Source organism: Cyprinodon tularosa, unplaced genomic scaffold, assembly GCF_016077235.1.
Source record: "Cyprinodon tularosa strain WSP-4 unplaced genomic scaffold, ASM1607723v1 ctg181, whole genome shotgun sequence".
Taxonomy (NCBI): domain Eukaryota; kingdom Metazoa; phylum Chordata; class Actinopteri; order Cyprinodontiformes; family Cyprinodontidae; genus Cyprinodon; species Cyprinodon tularosa.
The window spans coordinates 739,686-759,066 of NW_024038614.1; the positions used below are offsets into that span (position 1 = coordinate 739,686).

Genomic DNA, 19,381 nt, shown 5'->3' on the forward strand with positions numbered 1-19,381 from the left:
TTACCTGATCTTACTGCGAGTGGTTTGATTTTAATGGCTGTATTGTGATGCTTTATTTTATAAAGGTTGATTTTTTTTTTTTTTTTTTTTTTTTTTTTACCCTACCAGCTGTTATATAAATTGGCCCCCATGGATATGAAAGATACCTTGAACCCTTGAATATCAGAGGATGCTGCTATGTCTTCCCTCTTATTTTCAATTGGATTTATTTTTAGTGTGGACTTTGACTTTGGTTTGGCCAGTGTAACTAATGAATATGCTTTGATCTTTTCCCTTAAAAGTCCCGCAAGAGGTCAAACTCCAGCTCTAGTCTAATTTCTCTCACAGTTTGGAGGCTGCCTTTCTGATTGATGGTGTCCCTGCCACCCTGTTTATAAGGATCACCATGTTTTTAGTTTTTCCAAAACCGTATTGCCGATATGTTTGATCTGTTCCGTGATATTGATGCACTTTTTCAGTGATGTTTTCTAACAAAGGTTTTAAAGAACCCAAAATAATTGCACTTTATTAATCTCACACTGAAGATATTTACCTCTGCATTTTGACCCATCCCTGTTGGGGAGCAGTGGGCTGTCACTGCGCAGTGCCATGGAGCAGTATGGGGTTAAGGGATCTTGCTAAAAAACCAAGACTGCAGGGATCGAACCAGGTACTTAAAGCCTTCTCAGAGTTAAAGTGCACTGCTTTAAGCACTAGGCCAACATTGGCTCTTTTCTATCACTATGTCACAAAAAAATCTAAACATAATTAGAATTTTCTTTATCATAAAAAAAATTGAAACAGTTGTGCTGGATTACATTATGCCAATGTAAATTCCCAGTCATCCGGGTTATGGCAACCACCACAAAACAGGTTAAATATTTTGTGATTACATTGAGTAGTTATCCAAGGCACAATGGGAGGTACTAGTAAGGTTGCAAAAATAAGATAATAAAAACAACAACTCAGCTTGATTTAAACACATCATTTTCCTTTTTTAGCAATTATATTCAAGAAATTATGCAGGGATCATATTTCTACAAGTATAAACTGATTGATCAGTATTTATTTACAAATGTACTGTATTTAGAAGCTTCTGTGTTGAAAATTTTATGTGCTTTAAACTAGTTAAAATCTTTCTGAATTTATATTTTTTTATTAATTATAATTCAGTTTTTTTTTTATTCATATTTATTAAATCCTTTGACCAAATATCCTCAGTTTGTTGAAGAGAGTCAGATATGACTTTTTTTTATAAAGTTTTAAAAATATTTTGATGTTCTCATAGATTCGCATTATTCTAATAAACCTGATAACTCCTTTATGTTGCACTCTTCTAAGTTTTAGAGCGAAAGCCAGACATTTTCGTGGAGGGGGCGTGGCTTGTTCTGCGTCACTTCCGCCAACATTTGAGCCTCCCGCCATCAAAAGCAGAGATGGTGTCAGAGAAGGATAAAACTGGTATCCGAAGATTTGTGAAGGGCCAACTCCGCAATGAACCAGACCTAAGGTAAGTTTAAATCCCCAATTTGAATTTCTAAAAGTATAAACTTTGTAAAAGTTTATTTTTTTAGAGGAAGTCTCCACCATGTTTGTTACTGGCGGTATCTGAGCTGCAGTGGCGGCCGGCCCATAGGGGGCGCTGGGGCACCGCCCTCCCTGATAAGAAGAGAGAAACGTAAAATATATTTTTAGAAATTAACTCATAAATGTCAGTTTTACTCTCTAGACTGTGTACCTATAAGCAAAACAAATTGTATAAACTACATTTCCCTATCTACTGTCATTAATTTGTGGATTTCCACAGACAGACTCCTACCGTCTCTGTTCTGGGGGCTGTGATCAGACTGACCCACATTTGCAGAGAATCTGTCAATCATGTACTATTGCTAGGTGAATTTACAGGTGCTGGTCATAAAATTAGAATATCATGAAAAAGTAGATTGATTTCAGTAATTCCATTTAAAAAGTGAAACTTGTATATTATATTCATACATTACATACAAACTCATATATTTCAGATGTTTATTTTGTTTAATTTTGATGATTACAAATGACAACAAATGAAAATCTCAAATTCATCATATCAGAAAATTAGAATATTGTGAAAAGGTTCAAAATTGATGGCCCCTGGTGCCACACTCTAATCAGCTAATTAACTCAAACCACCTGCAAAAGCCTTTAAATGGTCTTTCAGTCTAGTTCTATAGGCTACACAATCATGGGGAAGACTGCTGACTTGACAGTTGTCCAAAAGACGACCATCGACACCTTGCACAAGGAGGGCAAGACACAAAAGGTCATCGCTAAAGAGGCTGGCTGTTCACAGAGCTCAGTGTCCAAGCACATTAATAGAGAGGCGAAGGGAAGGAAAAGATGTGGTCGAAAAAAGTGTACAAGCAAGAGAGATAACCGCACCCTGGAGAGGATTGTGAAACAAAACCCATTCAAAAATGTGGGGGAGATTCACAAAGAGTGGACTGCAGCTGGAGTGAGTGCTTCAAGAACCACCACACACAGACGTATGAAAGACATGGGTTTCTGCTGTCGCATTCCTTGTGTCAAGCCACTCTTGAACCACAGACAGCGTCAGAAGCGTCTTGCCTGGGCTAAAGAGAAACAGGACTGGACTGCTGGTGAGTGGTCCAAAGTCATGTTCTCTGATGAAAGTAAATTTTGCATTTCCTTTGGAAATCAAGGTCCCAGAGTCTGGAGGAAAAGAAGAGAGGCACTTCATCCACGTTGATTGAAGTCCAGTGTAAAGTTTCCACAGTCAGTGATGGTTTGGGGTGCCATGTCATCTGCTGGTGTTGGTCCATTGTGTTTTCTGAGGTCCAGGGTCAACGCAGCCACATACCAGGAAGTTTTAGAGCACTTCATGCTTCCTGCAGCTGACCAACTTTTTGGAGATGCAGATTTCATTTTCCAACAGGACTTGGCACCTGCACACAGTGCCAAAGCTACCAGTACCTGGTTGAAGGACCATGGTATCCCTGTTCTTAATTGGCCAGCAAACTCTCCTGACCTTAACCCCATAGAAAATCTATGGGGTATTGTGAAGAAGAAGATGCAATACACCAGACCCAACAATTCAGAAGAGCTAAAAGCCACTATTAGAGCAACCTGGGCTATCATAACACCTGAGCAGTGCCACAGACTGATCGACTCCATGCCACGCCGCATTGCTGCAGTAATACAGGCCAAAGGAGGCCCAACTAAATACTGAGTGCTGTACATGCTCATACTTTTCATGTTCATACTTTTCAGTTGGCCAACATTTCTATAAATCCTTTGTTTTTATTGGTCTTCAGTAATATTCTAATTTTCTGATATGATGAATTTGAGATTTTCATTTGTTGTCATTTGTAATCATCAAAATTAAACAAAATAAACATCTGAAATATATGAGTTTGTATGTAATGTATGAATATAATATACAAGTTTCACTTTTTAAATGGAATTACTGAAATCAATCTACTTTTTCATGATATTCTAATTTTATGACCAGCACCTGTAATGGCCAATCAGCGTCTCGGAACTTTATGGTCTTGGGGCGCTGAAAATACTGCGCTTTAACAGGCTTCTGAACCCAAGCGCAGGTGCAGACAGTTAGAGGGAAGATGGCGAATGTAACGACCGAGATGCAGCTTCCACCAAATTCGGTGAGATCCTTATTTATCTACCCGTTTGCCAGAAGAACATCCCTGTTGTAGGATATGAACATTTCATGTCATGGTTATTGTGACTGTGACGAATCCACCTCGTCGCTTAAAACAACCTCTCTAACTTTGCGCACCACACACACATTCCTGTTATACTGTGTTTGTGAGGACCAATACACTCGCGCTGAGACCAGTAGCTCCATTAACTTAAAACACACAATCTGTTCCTGGTTACCTACTGGCGTATTGAGGGTGCACACTTAATATTTCAGTGGGGTTAGCCGTGTGTGTGTGTGTGTGTGTGTGGGTATGTGGGGGGGGTGGGTGTGTACGTGTTTATGCTACGGGGACTTGTCATCTTCAGTCTGGCTGCGTCTTTGCTGGGTTCAAACCCAGTTTGGTGTAATTGAATAAGTCAATGAATCTGTGTAAAAGAATTAAGTTGTAAAAATTATTTGTTTTTGTACATCAATTGTTTGTGGAGGTAATATATGGACAAAACTGATTAATGAGAAGAAATCAGAAATAAGAGAGCCTGAGGTGAGGGGCTTAAACTATTTAATGAGGGCTGTGGGAAGAAAAGCGGCAATTTTTGTTTTCTGTTTCTTTGTTACATTGCTGGTAACTGGAGGGAGGCTGAGGCCCAGAGTATCTTGTATATGTTTAGTTTCTTTTGCACCCTGTTTTGAGTTTTTGAGCTCAATAAATCACCAACACCGGTAACCCGACTGAGACTGGATTCTTGGAGGCCAAAGAACCCCATCACAGTGACCCAAATCATCACTGTTACTGTTATTATATAGTAAATTAAATCATTACTGTTAAATTGTATGTATTGTCCAATTGTTTATTTGAATTCTTATTCCGGATTAGTTGGAGACATACACTAGGCCAGGGGTCTGCAACCTGCGGCTCCAGAGCCACATTTGGCTCTTTGGACCCTCTCCAGCGGCTCTTAATAGTAGCTAAAATGTATATAAAGAGCTAAATAATTTACTATAATATATACTGGTATCAATAGCTTTAGCGTTTTTTATAAGATGGAAAAGAATGAGATTAAAAGAACCAGAAATATGTTTTAAGAGACATTTTTCTATGAATTAGCTTGAAAATTATATGTTTTAACATTAAAAATACATGAATTGTTGATTGTTTGAGATGGCAACAACTAATTTCCTATACAAGATTTAAAAAAAAAAGGTTTTCTAGAAAAAGTCATGTTATATTTTGCGGCTCTAAACAACTTTTACTTGGTCGGACTCTGGGCAAAACGGCTCTTTGGATATGAAAGGTTGCAGACCCCTGCACTAGGCTATATCAGCCCCACCAAAAATATTTTTCACCAGCCGCCACTGCTGAGCTGTTTACTGAACAACCTTCCCCTTTGCTTTTAATCGTCCATAGCCTATTATAGTTCACCTGAGTGTCTTTGCGTTTTTTTCCCAGTTGCAAGTGCAATAAAGTATCAAATGATCCAAATAATGATGTGGTTAGAATTTATTTCTGAAAATGCGTGCCCTTAAATGTCAATTGGCTCCATCTAGTGACCAAATGTCGTTATTTCAGGAAGAGAACCACTTTAAAAAAAACTATTTTATCTGATCTGATAAGCTTGAGTTTGTTTGGAAAGCCATGGTTTGCATCCCCCTACTGTGAAATTCCATCAGTTTAAGCAAGGGCAGACTGGGAATAAAAAAGCATTTATACAGATCATCACAAGTAGAACATCAATTGTTCTAAAATATATATATTGCCTGAGAACTTATCTGGACACCATGTCCTCTGATTGAAGTTGTTGTGAAAAGATCTTGCCTGACCAGAGCCCAAAATATCACCGTCTCTGTGAAGATTTTTTGTAATCCAGGTCAATATTAACTGGACGTGATCCAGTAAACCAACTGATCCCATCCAGTTGCCTAAACTGAACTTTCCAATCATTATAATTATTATAACCATGATCATCATCGTCTGGAGGAAGTCCAGAAAGTGTTCCAGGCATGTCCCATTGGGAGGAGGCTTCATGGAAGGCCCAGGACACGCTGGAAGGACCATGTCTCTGAGCTGGTGTCGCCTCAGGGTCCCCCCAGAGCAACTGGAGGAAGTGTGCGCGGATCGGGAAGTCGGGGCATCTTTGCTTAGACTGCTGCCTCTGTGACCCGGCCCTGGATAAGTGGAAGAAAATGGATGGATGGATGATCATCATCATCTCCAACCAAAACCACAAACAAAGAAAAAGTCTGAGCTAAACAGCAAGGTTGCACCGCAACAAATTTTTGTTGCCTGAAATTGTATCTCATGGTTCTTGCTTCAATTTCTTACTGCTGTCCACCAACTCCTTTGCAGCCAGAGCTGTTTCAGCGCTAGTGGGGCTCACTGTCCCGGCACTGCCTACTTCTGTCATTAAAAAAACAAAAAAAGCTACCCAGATCCATTCAATTAGTAGATGCTACAGCTCTGGCAATGTATAGCAATAAATATGGTCTTAATCTCAATAATATTTTACCTAGATAGATAAAATATTTGTTTGTTTTTTTCCAGACCTTATTTTTTAGCCACATTTTTTTTTTTCTAATTGCCATTGTCCTTTATAAGAACTTAAAGCATCTGCCTAATTAACTCAGTTCTGGTTTTCTTAAGTTGACATCCTATTCAAGCTGCTTGTGCTAAACTAGTGTTTATGTCTTACCTGCTCCCAAAATGATTTTACAGCTCTCTGCAGCCAGTTCTTTTTTCCTCGTAGCCACTCCATCTCTTTTGCACCATCATCTCTGGTGCAAAAGTATTCATTTATCATTTTTTTTTTAAACTGGCCCGTATAATTGAAGCAGGCTGCATTGTTTATTGTACTACCTCATATGATAATGGAGCAATTATGAGAGCAGGGCTATTGCTGACCACACATCAATCCATTGATTGGTGGACAGAGACAGACATGAAAGCAACAGCTGTTCGGCCAAAGTTTTATACATATAAAGATGCCTGCTAACAGCAGTAACCATATACGAGCTGCTGGATGACCTCCATTTTTGTTTTTGTGCCGTTGCACTGTGTTCATGCTGATAAGATGCTTTGCTACTCTGGGGATTAGGGTTAACCCTTACATGCCCAGTAATAGAGAGACTTGATGTTGAATCACTCTCTTGAATGGGCCAGGTCATTTTAACACTTCTGAACCACCGTGATCCAGACATCACCACTCAGTCGAGACAAGGTGTTAATGGGCCATGGGTTTCCAGTCATCTCACTAAAAAGGTCCATAAAGTGGGTTTAAACATCTGCAGAAATTCTTATAACTTAATGTCTTAGTTTCTGCTCTGGGACCTTAATTTTTTGTCAGTAAATATTAGATGCACTGGAGCATATTTTAGGGTGTCTTTGCAAAGAGTTTAAATCTGAGGTCTTCAACAGGCGGTCCGCGACCCCTAGGGGGTCCACTGAGGTACTGCATGGGGGTCGGGGAAGTTCTGGCTGATAGAACTTTTTTTTTTCCCTCCTTGCAATTTTTTTCCACTAATTGAAATGTCTTTAAAAACACATTAATATGAATTCAACACACTGTAGTAAACAGATAAATGGAGGCAGAAGATGTCTTTCAGTCATCAATGCACACATTCAGCGACACACAGGAGCTCTTTCAAGCTGGGCACCGTTTCATTCACAACACCCATCAACCAGGAATCAGAATCAGAAATACTTTCATTACATGATTCCATCTGTAAGAGAGTGACTATAGGACCAGTTTAATATAACACAATTTCATACAATATATATAATTAGGGGGTCCATCTTGCCATCAGTTTGGGGGTCCTTGGCCTGGAAAACGTTGAAGACCCCTGGTTTAAATGCTTTTGTGTCAATAAGAATCATAATCTTTTGTATTATTTTAAATTAATTTATGATAATCTCAGGAAAAATTTTTGCACCTGGAGTAAATGAACAAAAATACATTATTTCTTATCTGACACATGCTGAGAAGCACATCATATTTTTTAGGTTTTATATTGTTGTGCTTTAGACTATTTTTTTTTTGTAAATGGGGAAAAAAACAAACTAACCATACTCTTATCATAAGCATCACAGAGAACAAGTAATAACATGTAATGAATAAACTAGTTCTGCAACAAATTATTATTTTGCTAATCGATTAATCTGTCAATTATTTTTCCGATTAATCAGATGGTGAAAGGTTCTTTAAAGAAGACATTTTTTAACAGAATTAAACCAGGTGAAACTAAAGCTTTTCCTCTTGAATAGAGCACATTGACAGGAGATAATTTGTTTTTTAATCTTAAATGCAAATATGTTCGTTTTTTTTTCTCACAATTTTGGTATAAATACTGCTCTAAATGGGTCGCTCTGTCAGCTAAAGGCATGTTTTAGAGTCTCTATACTCCAGTTAAAGATTAATAGATTCCTGAATTAGTTGATGATTATTTCAATAATTGATTGTTTCGGCCCTACAATAAAGACTTTAAAGAGAGCGTAGGTTCCTTTTAACTTCACTGTGGTTTTCAATGGCATCAAAAATGAACTTTATTGCATCCTTCATGTTCCTCATATGTGATTATCTTTTTTTTTTTTTTTTTTTTTTTCCAGCACGTTGACCTTGGGAATACTGAAAAAACGATATCTGGCTCTTACAGGATGTGAATCATTAAGTTCTGACGCAAAACAAATTATGAAGCAGGTGGTGAAAGAAGAGCTTATGAAACTGCAGGTATCTGAAGCACAATGATTGTCAAACTTCTGTTTGCATCAAAGTTGTCAATATTTTCTGATGCATGGTAATGAAGTTTATGTATAATACTGTTTTTTTGTTTTTTTTTGTTAATTAATATTTTAGTGAAGTTTTTTTGCTAATAAAGTTCTGTACATTGTAGGAAAACAATGACAGCGACTCTGAAACCACAGAATCACAGAAACCACAGAAGAAAAGGAAAAAAGAAAGCGAGGAGCTGGAAATTGAAGATGAAACTGAATCCAAGGCAAAGAAATCCAGATCACAAGCATTGACCTCTTCATCAGGTAGTGAATAAATCGATAATGCCACTGGTTAGTTAATGTTAAATGTCCTGTACAATACCATATGGCTATATATTATATTTATTAAGCTTGATCTCAGTCTTTAGCGATATAAAAAAAAATGCAAAATCAAACATAGCTCCTGTTCTTAAGTATATAATTTAAATGTATCATCTTTATTTAACCCTAACCCTTAGCTTTCATTTTAATCTCTTAAAACTGAGGAAAAAAACAGAAAACTTTTCACTATAGGAGGTTAAAGATTCTACTATTTTCATTTTCTTTTTAGAAATTGAAAAATCTGAATTTGAGTATGTGTTGGGGGGGTTAAATGCACCTTTTCTCTATCCCATTGTATGCATCAACTTGCAGCAGTTTTTGTTGTACATTAATGAAGTGTTGTATTAAGAGAAAAATGCAGAAGTCTTAATGTTCTGATGCACAACAGCTAAAACACTCGTGGAACATAAAGGGTGAATACTGTCTCTATGATGTTTTGCTGAGATGTTCTACTCTTCGTAAGCAGCTCTGATGTGAAGTTACAGCTTTTCCACATTTAATGACTTCAGTTGAACCATCTTGTAAACAGGAATTCTAGATTCACAGCCAGGAAATTAAAGGAGAGCTGAGATAAGGGGTTTGTAGCATAAGATTTGTCTTCTATCTTATAATAGCTAAAAAAAAGAGTTGACAGAAGAAATGAATCTCAATTTTTACAGGTTTCTCCATAATCCAGTTCTATATCAGCAGAAAACATGGAAAGAAAAGATCCTCTGAGATTTTCAAAGATGGATTCTCTCGTATTTAAAGACCTTAACCTGCTGCAGCATTTAATTATTGCTCAACAGTATAAACTGAAGCTCCATGAACGAAGCCAAGCGAATGTAATGCACCAATTTTCATGTAGTTATTGTTGAAACTTCTGAGCTGCTGCATTTCCATTGGTATGGACTGGGAAAATGTTCACATGTAAGGTATGATGTTTATGGTGGTGCATTTTAGCTTTCTAGCAGGAAATACATTTAGTTTTTTCCATTCTAATCTACATTTAAAGGTATAAGTTTTTATTTCACATAAACAGCCATTGATGTAACTAACTTATGTATAGTTTAATAATTAGCAAGGCTTTCTCTAATGACATGTTTTCATGTCACAGCTTATTTCATTTCATGAAACCTCATTTCGTGAGTTCTGTGGTTGAACTTTATGCAACGAATGTGACTTGCATCAGGAAATGTCATTGATACTTTTTTTTTCTTGCTGTTATTATGTTCCTCACAGATTCTGAGGATGAGCAGAACTGTGAAGAAAAAAGTCAAAGCAAAGAACAAGTCAGTCCGCTGCCTAAAACTAAAGTAGCAGCAGAAGAATCTGACCATGAACATGAAAGCGAAGCTGAACCTCGTGTGTCAGGTGATGATTCTTCATCTGAAGAGTCAGAAAAGAGTGGGCATGAGAGTCCAAGTCCTGAGAAAATTGTGAAAAAGAAGGCCAGTGCTGCCAAAAAGGAAGAGATTAGAACCACCGATACAAGTGGAGGAGAAAAACCACAGAGGAGTGATGAGGAGAGTGAAAGTGATGCAGACAGCAAGTCAGAGAAAAGTGACAAAGCCGGGGAGGAAGATTCCTCTGCCGATAAAAAAGGTAACTGTTCAGCATGGCTTAAATATGCTTACGTGTGTATGGTCGTGGTTAACCGGCTGTTGGATGCTCTTCTGCTGTTTTAAATAGAAGAAGATGTGAAGAAGCAAAATGATTCCGACTCAGATTCATCGTCACTGCCTTCACTAGAGGATGAGCGGAAAAGCAGCCCGAAAAAAAACAAAAATGAAAAGAAAAAGAAAGCAAACGTGGGCAAAAAGAACGGAGGTCCAAAGGTGAGCTCATCAAGGATGCATGTATGTGTATATGTGTGTGTATACATGTATATAATATTCCATTTGGAGGATTGATTGAAATGTTCATAGATAATAAAATTTTTGATTTGAAATTTCTACAGCATGAGTTGCAGAAAATGGCAAAACATCACAGCATATGAAAAATATATAAATAAAAAAAATCATGTTAATTTGTATGGGTAGTGAAGACTAAGAAGATCATGGCTCCTTTCAAATTCATCAAATCTATAAGGATTGCTAAGCTAAAGTGGGAGTATGCTCTGCATAGTACTGGCAGTTAAGAAGGATGTAGAAAAAGAAGCCCGTATGATCAATGAACTCTTCCTATTGAGAGTTCATTGATCTTCCAACTTTCCTAACTGGCGCATAGGAGCTATACAGACTGTTACAATCATTTGCATGACAAATTGTATTTGCACCAATTTGATGAGCATCATTCATTTGCACCTCCTTTCCATGGACATTTATAAGGCTGAAGGCTAACTAGATTCAGCACAGCAGTCAGGAGTATTTGCTACCCTGGGTAGTGTTCTTACTGTTGACCTGCTGAAAGGTGAAAGAAGAGGAGTAACAGCTTTCATTTATAGTATTCGAATCAAGACATAATGTTATATTCTTTTTGTTGTCTTTTTAAACCTGCAGGAGGAAGACAAAGCAGTTGTGCGACTCAAACGTTACATCGCCCTCTGTGGTGTAAGGAAGAATTACAAGAAGCTGCTAGATGACTGCTGTTCCATTCGCTCCAAAGTGGCTGTTTTGAAGAAGGAACTGGAAGACCTTGGTGTCCGTGGTCAGTGAGGATACGTTTGTCTTTTTACAGACCCCAAATCGTAGGGGTTTCCTTTTAAAGCGATGGTATAAAATGTTAATCAGAGGAAGAGAGAAACCTCCAAAAGAGGATAACAAAAATGGTTGTAAATTATCAGAAGAGCATGAGATTATCTCAGAATCTGTTCTTCTCTATTTCAGTTTCTACTAACCTAGAAAAAATCCAAATAGAGACGCTGCTCAGTTGGAGGGATCCCATTATTATTTTTGCCTTTTAAATTTGCCCAAAAACAAATCTCTCACAAACTTGATTTCTGTTGAGTTGTATGTTGATTTTTTTTTTTTTTTTTTTGTAGAAATGTGTTCTCTTTCTCTCAAATCAATTTGAACAAACTGTTACTATATTATTACCCTTCTTTATAGTAACATGGCCTTTCCCCTTCTATGCAGGTAACCCTTCTATTGAGAAATGTAAGAAAATTCGATTAAAGAGGGAGGAAGCTCAGGAACTGGCTGAGCTTGATGTCCACAATATCATCACCACTCAAGGTATCTTCGAATTTGTTTATTTCTTTTTATTTTGGGGTTTTATGAGCATCAAAGCCAAATGAGTAAGTACCTGATACTAATACATTATTGTGGTTAGGTGGTTGTTTCTAGATGCCACAGATGACTTGCGATATTTAAGCCATTTCACCATAATGAAAAACATGTTTAATCTAGTTTTTTTGCTGACGTTATAAGAAGATCAAAGTATTTTCTACCAACTTTAATAGATGAATAGTATATAGGAAAGGCATTTGCAATACATTACAGTCCAGATCTGGTCATTCTTATATGGCATTTAATAAGCTTTTGTGGTGCATTATCTAATGATCTATGGTCACCTTTCAGGTCGGCCTAAACGCAGAGGAACCTCAGCCATGTGGGAACTGAAAGACCCTCCATCCAATTATCATCGCACTTTGAGCTCTGATTCCGATAGTGATCGGGAAAGCGTTCCTCTCAAAGGACGCAGAAAGATGTCAGAGTGGGCCAACCTGCATGGAATCATTAGCGACGATGCAGACACTGACTAAACATGGACTGTGTCATTTTTGTTTGTTGTTGAATTGTGCATTCATACATATTTTGTAAACCTTTTAATAAAAAATTTGAAGTCGCTTGTTTTAATGTTCCAGCTAAAATAAAAGTTGTTTGATATTTTTTATATTTCTTTTCTTCTTCTTTTTTTTTTTTTTTTTTACAAGAGCCAAATGCAATAGCTTTAAATATATGCCTGTGAATGTTAAAAGAATAAAATAAAATGAAAGTAATTGTTTAATAAATTTGTTTGTTTTTTTTTCCCTATAATTTAACATTTTAATCACAATACTTCCTACAATAACAGGCTGTATTAAAGACTGGCTCGTTTTAAATTTAACCTTTAAATTCTAGCAGGTTAGTAAATTAAAAGGGTTTCCTAGTGTGTGTGTGTCGTGATGTATAGTTTCTAATAAGGAATTTTAATCACAAACGGTAGCATTAAATGTTTTATTTGTAAGGCTGAAACTCAGCTATGAGAAAATTAACAATTTGTTGCAACATAATTGCTAAAGACTGATACATCTTATATATTCAACTTTTGTGAGAGACTTGCCTTTAAGTTATATTTTAAAATTACATTAGACAATCATTGGTGCTTTTTTTTATTATTTCAATGTATTAAAACCATTTCAAGCTTTAATAGTCTGAGAAAGATATAATAAAACCGTACATAAATATTCTTGACGAAACCAAACTCCTCCCCACACAAATAAAGTGACTTCGCTTCTCCGGAACTTCAGAATACGGAATATTTTGCAGATGCACCTGTTCTACGCGGTAATATGTCCGAATGCACCGCTGAAGGGTTTTTTTTATTTTGAGAACATGGTGTTCTCTGAGTTTTTGTTTACGTTCATAACTTAGGCGTTTAGTTTTTTTGTTGTCGTGTGGAAAAGTATTATTTATTCTGAAAACGCCGCACGGTACATAATAGCACCGTGTAGATTATTTTAATGTGTGATTTCGGCAGAACCAGCGCGAAATGCTGAAATACACAACGTGTTTATCGTTTGCATCGGATCAACTTTAACTGTATGTATGATTAATGATGTCATATCAATTATTTAGGCTTCCCGGGGCTAAATCCATGTCTTCTTTTATACATTGGTCCATTGAAATTATCAATTTACAGTGGTAATTCAAATCATTTCCCCAACTGACTGAAGCATTTTTTCATTAATTGTATGTTTATATTGTAATTGTTTATATGTATGATGTATATTGCACTACATTGAAAACATTTATATTTTCACTTAGGGATGAATACAATTCTATTTTTATTTTGCATGTAAATGTCGGGTCTTTTTTCACACATTAAGTGAAGTAATACTCCTCTGATGTGTAACTACAGAGTCATCAACTGTAGTGCAAACTATATATACAGTGTTCTCACAAAGACTACATATTTTCTAGACCTTTACATGGATAAAGACATTTTTTGTAATATTTTAACATAGTTGGACTCAGACTTTCTGATTTCTTGTAGAGATGGATGACGACATGCCAAATGAGGCGCTGGCTGAGCTCAGAACCAAGCACCTTGGAGTTTGGGGAGTTGTGCAGATAGCTGCTGGCACTGGGCTTGCAGTCTACGCCATGTGGGTTGGACTCCTTCAGCCTGGCTTCAGAAAAGTGCCACTAAAGCTACAGGTTTTAATGAGCATCATTGTTAAAACTTTGCTGCAGTTTGAAGGTTTTGCCTTCTGTCTAAACATAAAATCCTTTCAGGTCCCCTACATCCCTGCTAGCAAAGCTCAAGTAAAAAATGTGATGAATTTGATGAGAGGTAGAACAGGAGGTTTGGTCGACTTGGGATCAGGCGATGGTCGTATTGTAAGTACAACTGCAAGATTAAAACTCATTTTCCAGCACTGAATTCTGGTCTGAAGTTAGACTTAGACTTAGACTTAGACTTCTTTATTTGTCATTTTGTATGCACAGGGTGCATACAGAACGAAATTGCGTTACATACAGCTTATGAACGTTGCATTGATATTTCACAGTGGCACGAGTTATAGAAAAATACAAAAAGTGCAGCAGTGGTCAAAGTGTGAACAGTGCAGAGGATAAGAGACAGTGTGCAAGTTGCAGTGGTTCAGTGCAAAATGGCATTTGTGCAAAAAATGCGTTATTGAAAAATACAATGAGATGAACAATTTAAAGGGCTAAAAGTTAAAAGTTCAGCAGCATTTGATGCCCGATAATGTGCAATAGGTGCAGAGTTCGGATTGTGGATCAAAGGTTCAACAGTCTGATGGCAGTGGGGAAGAAGCTGTTGCACAACCTGGTGGATCTGCAGCGGATGCTGCGGAACCTCTTTCCAGAGGGCAGCAGGGAGAACAGTCCATGGTGGGGGTGTGAGGGGTCTTTGATGATATTACGGGCTCGGGACACACAGCGCTGTGATGAAATGTCCTTAATGGAGGGAAGAGGAGCCCCAATGATTCCTTCCGCTGTCCTCACCACCCTCCTCACATTCTTCCAGTCAGAAGCTCTGCAGCCTCCACACCACAGAGAGAGACAGCTGGTCAGAACGCTCTCTATGGTGCTTCTGTAGAAGGCTGTGAGGATGGGCGGGGGCAGGCGGGCTCTCCTCATCCTCCGCAGAAAGTACAAGCGCTTCTGTGCCCTCTTCACTAGAGATGAAGTGTTTACAGTCCAGTTGCTTCCTTTGACCATTCAGGTGTTGGAAGCCTATCAGCATGGCTTTGCTCCTGCGGTCGGTTATGAACTCAACCCCTGGCTTGTACAGCTGGCTCGCTTTCATGCTTGGAGAGCAGGTCACCATGGAAAAGTGTCATACAGACAAGAAGATCTCTGGAAGGTTTGACATTTTTTCACATATATCAATGGAGAGTATTGAACAAACTCAACAAGAATTCAAATATGCTGTTCCAATAAAGGCTTAGACTTTGCTCTACCACTAATAGTAGGTGTCCAAACACCTTTAAACTAGAGCTGCAACTAACAATTATTTAGCAATTGATTAATCTGTTAAACTAAAACTTTTCCACTTGAGGAGTTCTGAAGGAAAATATTGACAGATGAACATTTTTTTCATCTTAAGTGCTAAATGTATATATATATATATATATATATATATATATATATATATATATATATATATATATATATATATATATATATTTTTTTTATTTTTTATTTTTTGATATAATTACTGCTCTAAGTTGGTCGCTCTGTCAGCTAAAGGCATGTTTTAGTCTCTATACTCCAGTTAATGATTAATCGATTACTAAATTAGTCGACGATTATTTCAATAACCAATTAATCCCAATTGATTCGATTAATTGTTTCAGCCCTATTATAAACCCATTTACAGTTGTTGGTTCTTTTGTAAAATCACTTGACTCTTGGATAGCTACATAGCTAAAGAAACTCATGAATACAAAAAGGCATTTAAAAAAAAAGAAAAAACAACAAAAACTGCTTAGGGTGTTTCTTGCCGTTTTGGTTCTTCTTAAACCTGTCGTTCAATTTACATTCCTCTTTGTGTTCCATCTCAGATCGACTTGTCAAAATGCAAGAATGTCACAGTGTTTCTGGCTCCCAGTGTGGTAAGTATTGTTTTGAACACACAGCTCTTAGCTGGAAGAAAGTATGGTGCATCCCTTAAAGGCATTACAGAGACATTTTTTTTTCTAAATTGCAAGCCTTCAGGAAAAGCAACCTTTTGAAATGCTTTTATAACACACTCTTACGTCATATGTAAACCATGTTTAACTTAATTTAAGTTTTTAAGTAAAAGGAAGCCTCTTACCTTCATCACCTAGTTTTATTTTTTGCCAATTTAAACAGATTGTGTAATAAAAAAGAAATGAACAATTCAGAAATGGCATAGCCCATGGATGAAATAGAATTTGAGTTACATGTAAGTTTTGCAGTAATTGTTCTTTTTCTCCTGTGTTTCTAGCTTTCATTGTTACAGAAAAAGTTGCAGGACGAGCTTCCCAATGATGCCTTAGTGGTGGCTGGCCGTTTCCCCTTCCCAGACTGGAACCCTTGCAGGATTGAGGGACATGGTGTGGACAGAGCCTGGGCCTACAATATGCAAGCACAACCGCATCACACCAGTCAAAAAAAACAAAAACCTCAGTGCAAAACCGTGTGATGCTGGCCATTAAATAGTTCAGGACGATTTAGTCACTTAAAAAAAAAATAATGCTCTGATGTTAGAAACACTATCACTTAGGATGAACTACTCTTAGGTATTAATGTTTTACAGACGTCATAGACTAACTAGACTATTTATTTTTATTTTTAAAAGGGAGTCAAACTCTTAAGTCTTGAGAAAGTATGTTACATGAACATACCTCTGTTGATCTTTAGGGAGTTGCCAAACAACCCACTCTATGTTACATTGTGTGCTTGTTTTTTTTGACAAATTCTAAAGATAATCACTGATCTAAGCTTGATGTTATCTCTGCCACCTTTGGCAGAGTTAGCATCACAATGCAAGAGTATAAACCCAAACTTAAACTGAGCCATGAGTGCAAATGTGTCTGTAGATTTGCAGCTATAGTTGGAAAGTTTCACGTCGGATTTAACTGTCAAAGGTGTCTATGGACAACCCTGCACCTGAAGTTTCTGTGTGTGTGTGAATACTATCCCGGTTCTGTAGCTGGGAAAAAAAAAAGAAAAATAACAACGAACCGTCTGCCATCATGTTAGAAAGTTTTTACAATGTTTTGGCCTTTTTTTATTTGTTCTTTGTCATTGTTACTAGCCACACATGGTGCAAGTGATTATTCCCAAACACTTAAGGCTTTTGAAACGGACATTACCCATGAAGTCTGACATTTTCTTTTTTTGTTGTTGTTGTTTTTTGAAATAACCAGGCATCTGTTTTGATCTAATATTTTTTTTTACAAAACAACAGCATGTTTGCATTTTTTTAAAGATCTTCTATTATTTCTCCTCTTTCTTATTTTAGCTGTTTAAAATAGACAATGAAAAAATATCCTATTATGAATTTCTTTATTATTTACCCAAAGAGCTTACACTTGTTTTTAAATAATTCATCATCAGATGAAGAGCTAAACTGTTTACTGAGTTTTGCGTGAAGCTTTTTATGACAAATGTTTTTAAAATCATCCAGTCTAAGCTTTCTTGCTTACATGGGGTGAATATTTTTATAAATAAGATAAACTGAAGGTAGCCTTTTAACCTTTTGTAGATTAAGAAATGTCAACAACAACCACTTTTCCAACCTTGTTATCTTTTAATCATTACTCTGCGCTTCATTTAACTTGGAAGTGGGAAGTCGGGGTGATGTCATTTTTGACATGATGGCGATCCGATCTTCTATGCAGTATTTTCTGCATATAAACAGCATTGGAACATCAAGTCTTTAAAAACTAAAGTAGAGCATATATGACTAATTAGAATACAATAAAATTCAACTTTATTGTCATTACACTGTCACAAGTACAAAGCAATGAAATTCACTCTCTGCATTTAACCCATCCCCTTGGGGAGCAGTGGGCTGCCATTGTGCAGCGCCCGGAGAGCAATGTGGTATTTAAGGGTCTTGCTCAGGGACCCAGAGTGGCAGTCTGTGGGAGTGGGGCTCGAATTTAGAACCTCTGGGGTCCAAGTGCAATGCCCTAACCACTAATAATGAAAAATGTCTAAAAACAGTCAAAGAAGGAAAGTGTAACCACTTCTAATGTGAAAAGCAGCCTTCTTGAATGCAGAAATCGGGTGTTATCTGCTCTAAGGTCAGATACTGTGAGTACAAATGAAATGCAGCATTATAACAAACCATTTAAGAGATTCCATTGAAGTCCTGAAACTCAAAAAGGTTGAGTGTTTGATAAGCAGTACCTGCTGCAGCTGGGATCAGACAGTGCAAACAATATATATTTTTAACATTATCTCTGTTTTGGCTTAATATTCTTCATTTAAATTGTGACACAGCTCAGTGCTACTATATTAAATGTTCTGTTTCATCTGAAGTTCTACATAGATCAAATTGGCTGTTGAGCATACTTATTAATATCTATAAACATATAAAATCAAATACCTAAAAGAGGGTGCGTTCACTCACAAGCATGACTGTAAAACAATCCTTTTAGCAAAGTAAACATGCTTTCATAAAGCTGGCCTTGATTTATGTAGTTTATTTTCTTCAGTAATTATTTACCATCTCATATTTTTTGTATGTTTCATATTTTATGATGTTTGAAAAGTAGTAATTAATTAGCATCTTTCCTCAAACCTTTTTTTTTTTGTCTCATGCAGGTTTTTGTTTTGCTGCTTTATATTGATTTCTGGACCTGCAGATCAAAGGTGCTGGGAATTAGAATAATAATGTGTATCTTATCCATGAACTAATAAGATTAAGACTGTAAAAGTAGATTACTTTTCTTGTTTAATTTTACTGTTTTTTTAATGTATTGTATGTTTTATTGTACTGTTTTCTGACAGAGATGGCCTTATTTATGACTCATATTTACATGCACTTTGCTAAGTAAAAAAAAAAAAAGTACTCCTCTTATCTGTCTCTGGCTAATAAAGTGAGCCATATTGCAAAATGTCAGTGTTGATTAAATCTCTATTTTGACCTCATCAGTGTTTCCCAATCAGCACTGTTGGGTAAGCCTTTAAACCATCATCTCTATTATTGTGTATTTACTCCATTAAAAAGGGATGGTTTCAGACTCTGGCACCTTGATTTCCAAATGACATGCAAAATTTGCTTTCATCTGCAAAAAGTACTTTGGACCAATGAGCAACAGTCAAGTGCTGTTTCTCTATAGCCCAGGTCAGGCGCCTCTGCCGCTGTTTCTGGTTCAAAAGTGGCTTGACCTGGGGAATGCGGCACCTGTAGCCCATTTCCTGTACATGCCTGTGCACGGTGGCCCTGGATGTTTCTACTCCAGACTCAGTCCACTGCTTCCACTGGTCCCCCAAGGTCTGGAATTTGCCCTTCTCCACAATCTTCCT

General features: G+C 37.1%; 2 protein-coding genes across 4 annotated transcripts; both read left to right on the top strand.

Moving 5' to 3' along the window:
- Positions 1 to 1,332: 1,332 nt before the first annotated feature.
- On the top strand, positions 1,333 to 12,539 carry hirip3 (HIRA interacting protein 3). Of its 2 annotated transcripts, none has more exons than XM_038282227.1 (8): positions 1,333 to 1,489; positions 8,238 to 8,358; positions 8,522 to 8,666; positions 9,945 to 10,307; positions 10,395 to 10,540; positions 11,204 to 11,351; positions 11,780 to 11,878; positions 12,224 to 12,539. In XM_038282227.1, the coding sequence occupies exons 1-8, from the start codon at positions 1,416 to 1,418 to the stop codon at positions 12,406 to 12,408; spliced, it is 1,281 nt and encodes a 426-aa protein (XP_038138155.1). In that variant the 5' UTR covers positions 1,333 to 1,415; the 3' UTR covers positions 12,409 to 12,539. The 2 variants fall into 2 exon arrangements, with proteins under 2 accessions (XP_038138155.1, XP_038138156.1); XM_038282228.1 differs by having other exon boundaries at positions 1,373 to 1,489; positions 8,285 to 8,358.
- A 600-nt stretch (positions 12,540 to 13,139) lies between these two features.
- Positions 13,140 to 17,069, top strand: antkmt (adenine nucleotide translocase lysine methyltransferase). Of its 2 annotated transcripts, none has more exons than XM_038282325.1 (6): positions 13,140 to 13,192; positions 13,902 to 14,065; positions 14,144 to 14,248; positions 15,099 to 15,239; positions 15,940 to 15,990; positions 16,347 to 17,069. In XM_038282325.1, the coding sequence occupies exons 2-6, from the start codon at positions 13,904 to 13,906 to the stop codon at positions 16,542 to 16,544; spliced, it is 657 nt and encodes a 218-aa protein (XP_038138253.1). In that variant the 5' UTR covers positions 13,140 to 13,192; positions 13,902 to 13,903; the 3' UTR covers positions 16,545 to 17,069. The 2 variants fall into 2 exon arrangements, with proteins under 2 accessions (XP_038138253.1, XP_038138252.1); XM_038282324.1 differs by lacking the exon at positions 13,140 to 13,192 and adding an exon at positions 13,199 to 13,447.
- Positions 17,070 to 19,381: the final 2,312 nt, after the last annotated feature.

What these genes read in the sequence shown, in the direction of transcription:
- hirip3 (XM_038282227.1), top strand. Translation starts at nt 1,416, where the DNA reads ATGGTGTCAGAGAAGGATAAAACTGGTATCCGAAGATTTGTGAAGGGC. An exon ending in AAGAGCTTATGAAACTGCAG is followed by an intron (nt 8,359 to 8,521) that starts GTATCTGAAGCA and finishes TGTACATTGTAG; the next exon opens with GAAAACAATGACAGCGACTC. An exon ending in GGAAGACCTTGGTGTCCGTG is followed by an intron (nt 11,352 to 11,779) that starts GTCAGTGAGGAT and finishes CCTTCTATGCAG; the next exon opens with GTAACCCTTCTATTGAGAAA.
- antkmt (XM_038282325.1), top strand. Translation starts at nt 13,904, where the DNA reads ATGGATGACGACATGCCAAATGAGGCGCTGGCTGAGCTCAGAACCAAG. An exon ending in AAGTGCCACTAAAGCTACAG is followed by an intron (nt 14,066 to 14,143) that starts GTTTTAATGAGC and finishes AAATCCTTTCAG; the next exon opens with GTCCCCTACATCCCTGCTAG. An exon ending in GACAAGAAGATCTCTGGAAG is followed by an intron (nt 15,240 to 15,939) that starts GTTTGACATTTT and finishes GTTCCATCTCAG; the next exon opens with ATCGACTTGTCAAAATGCAA.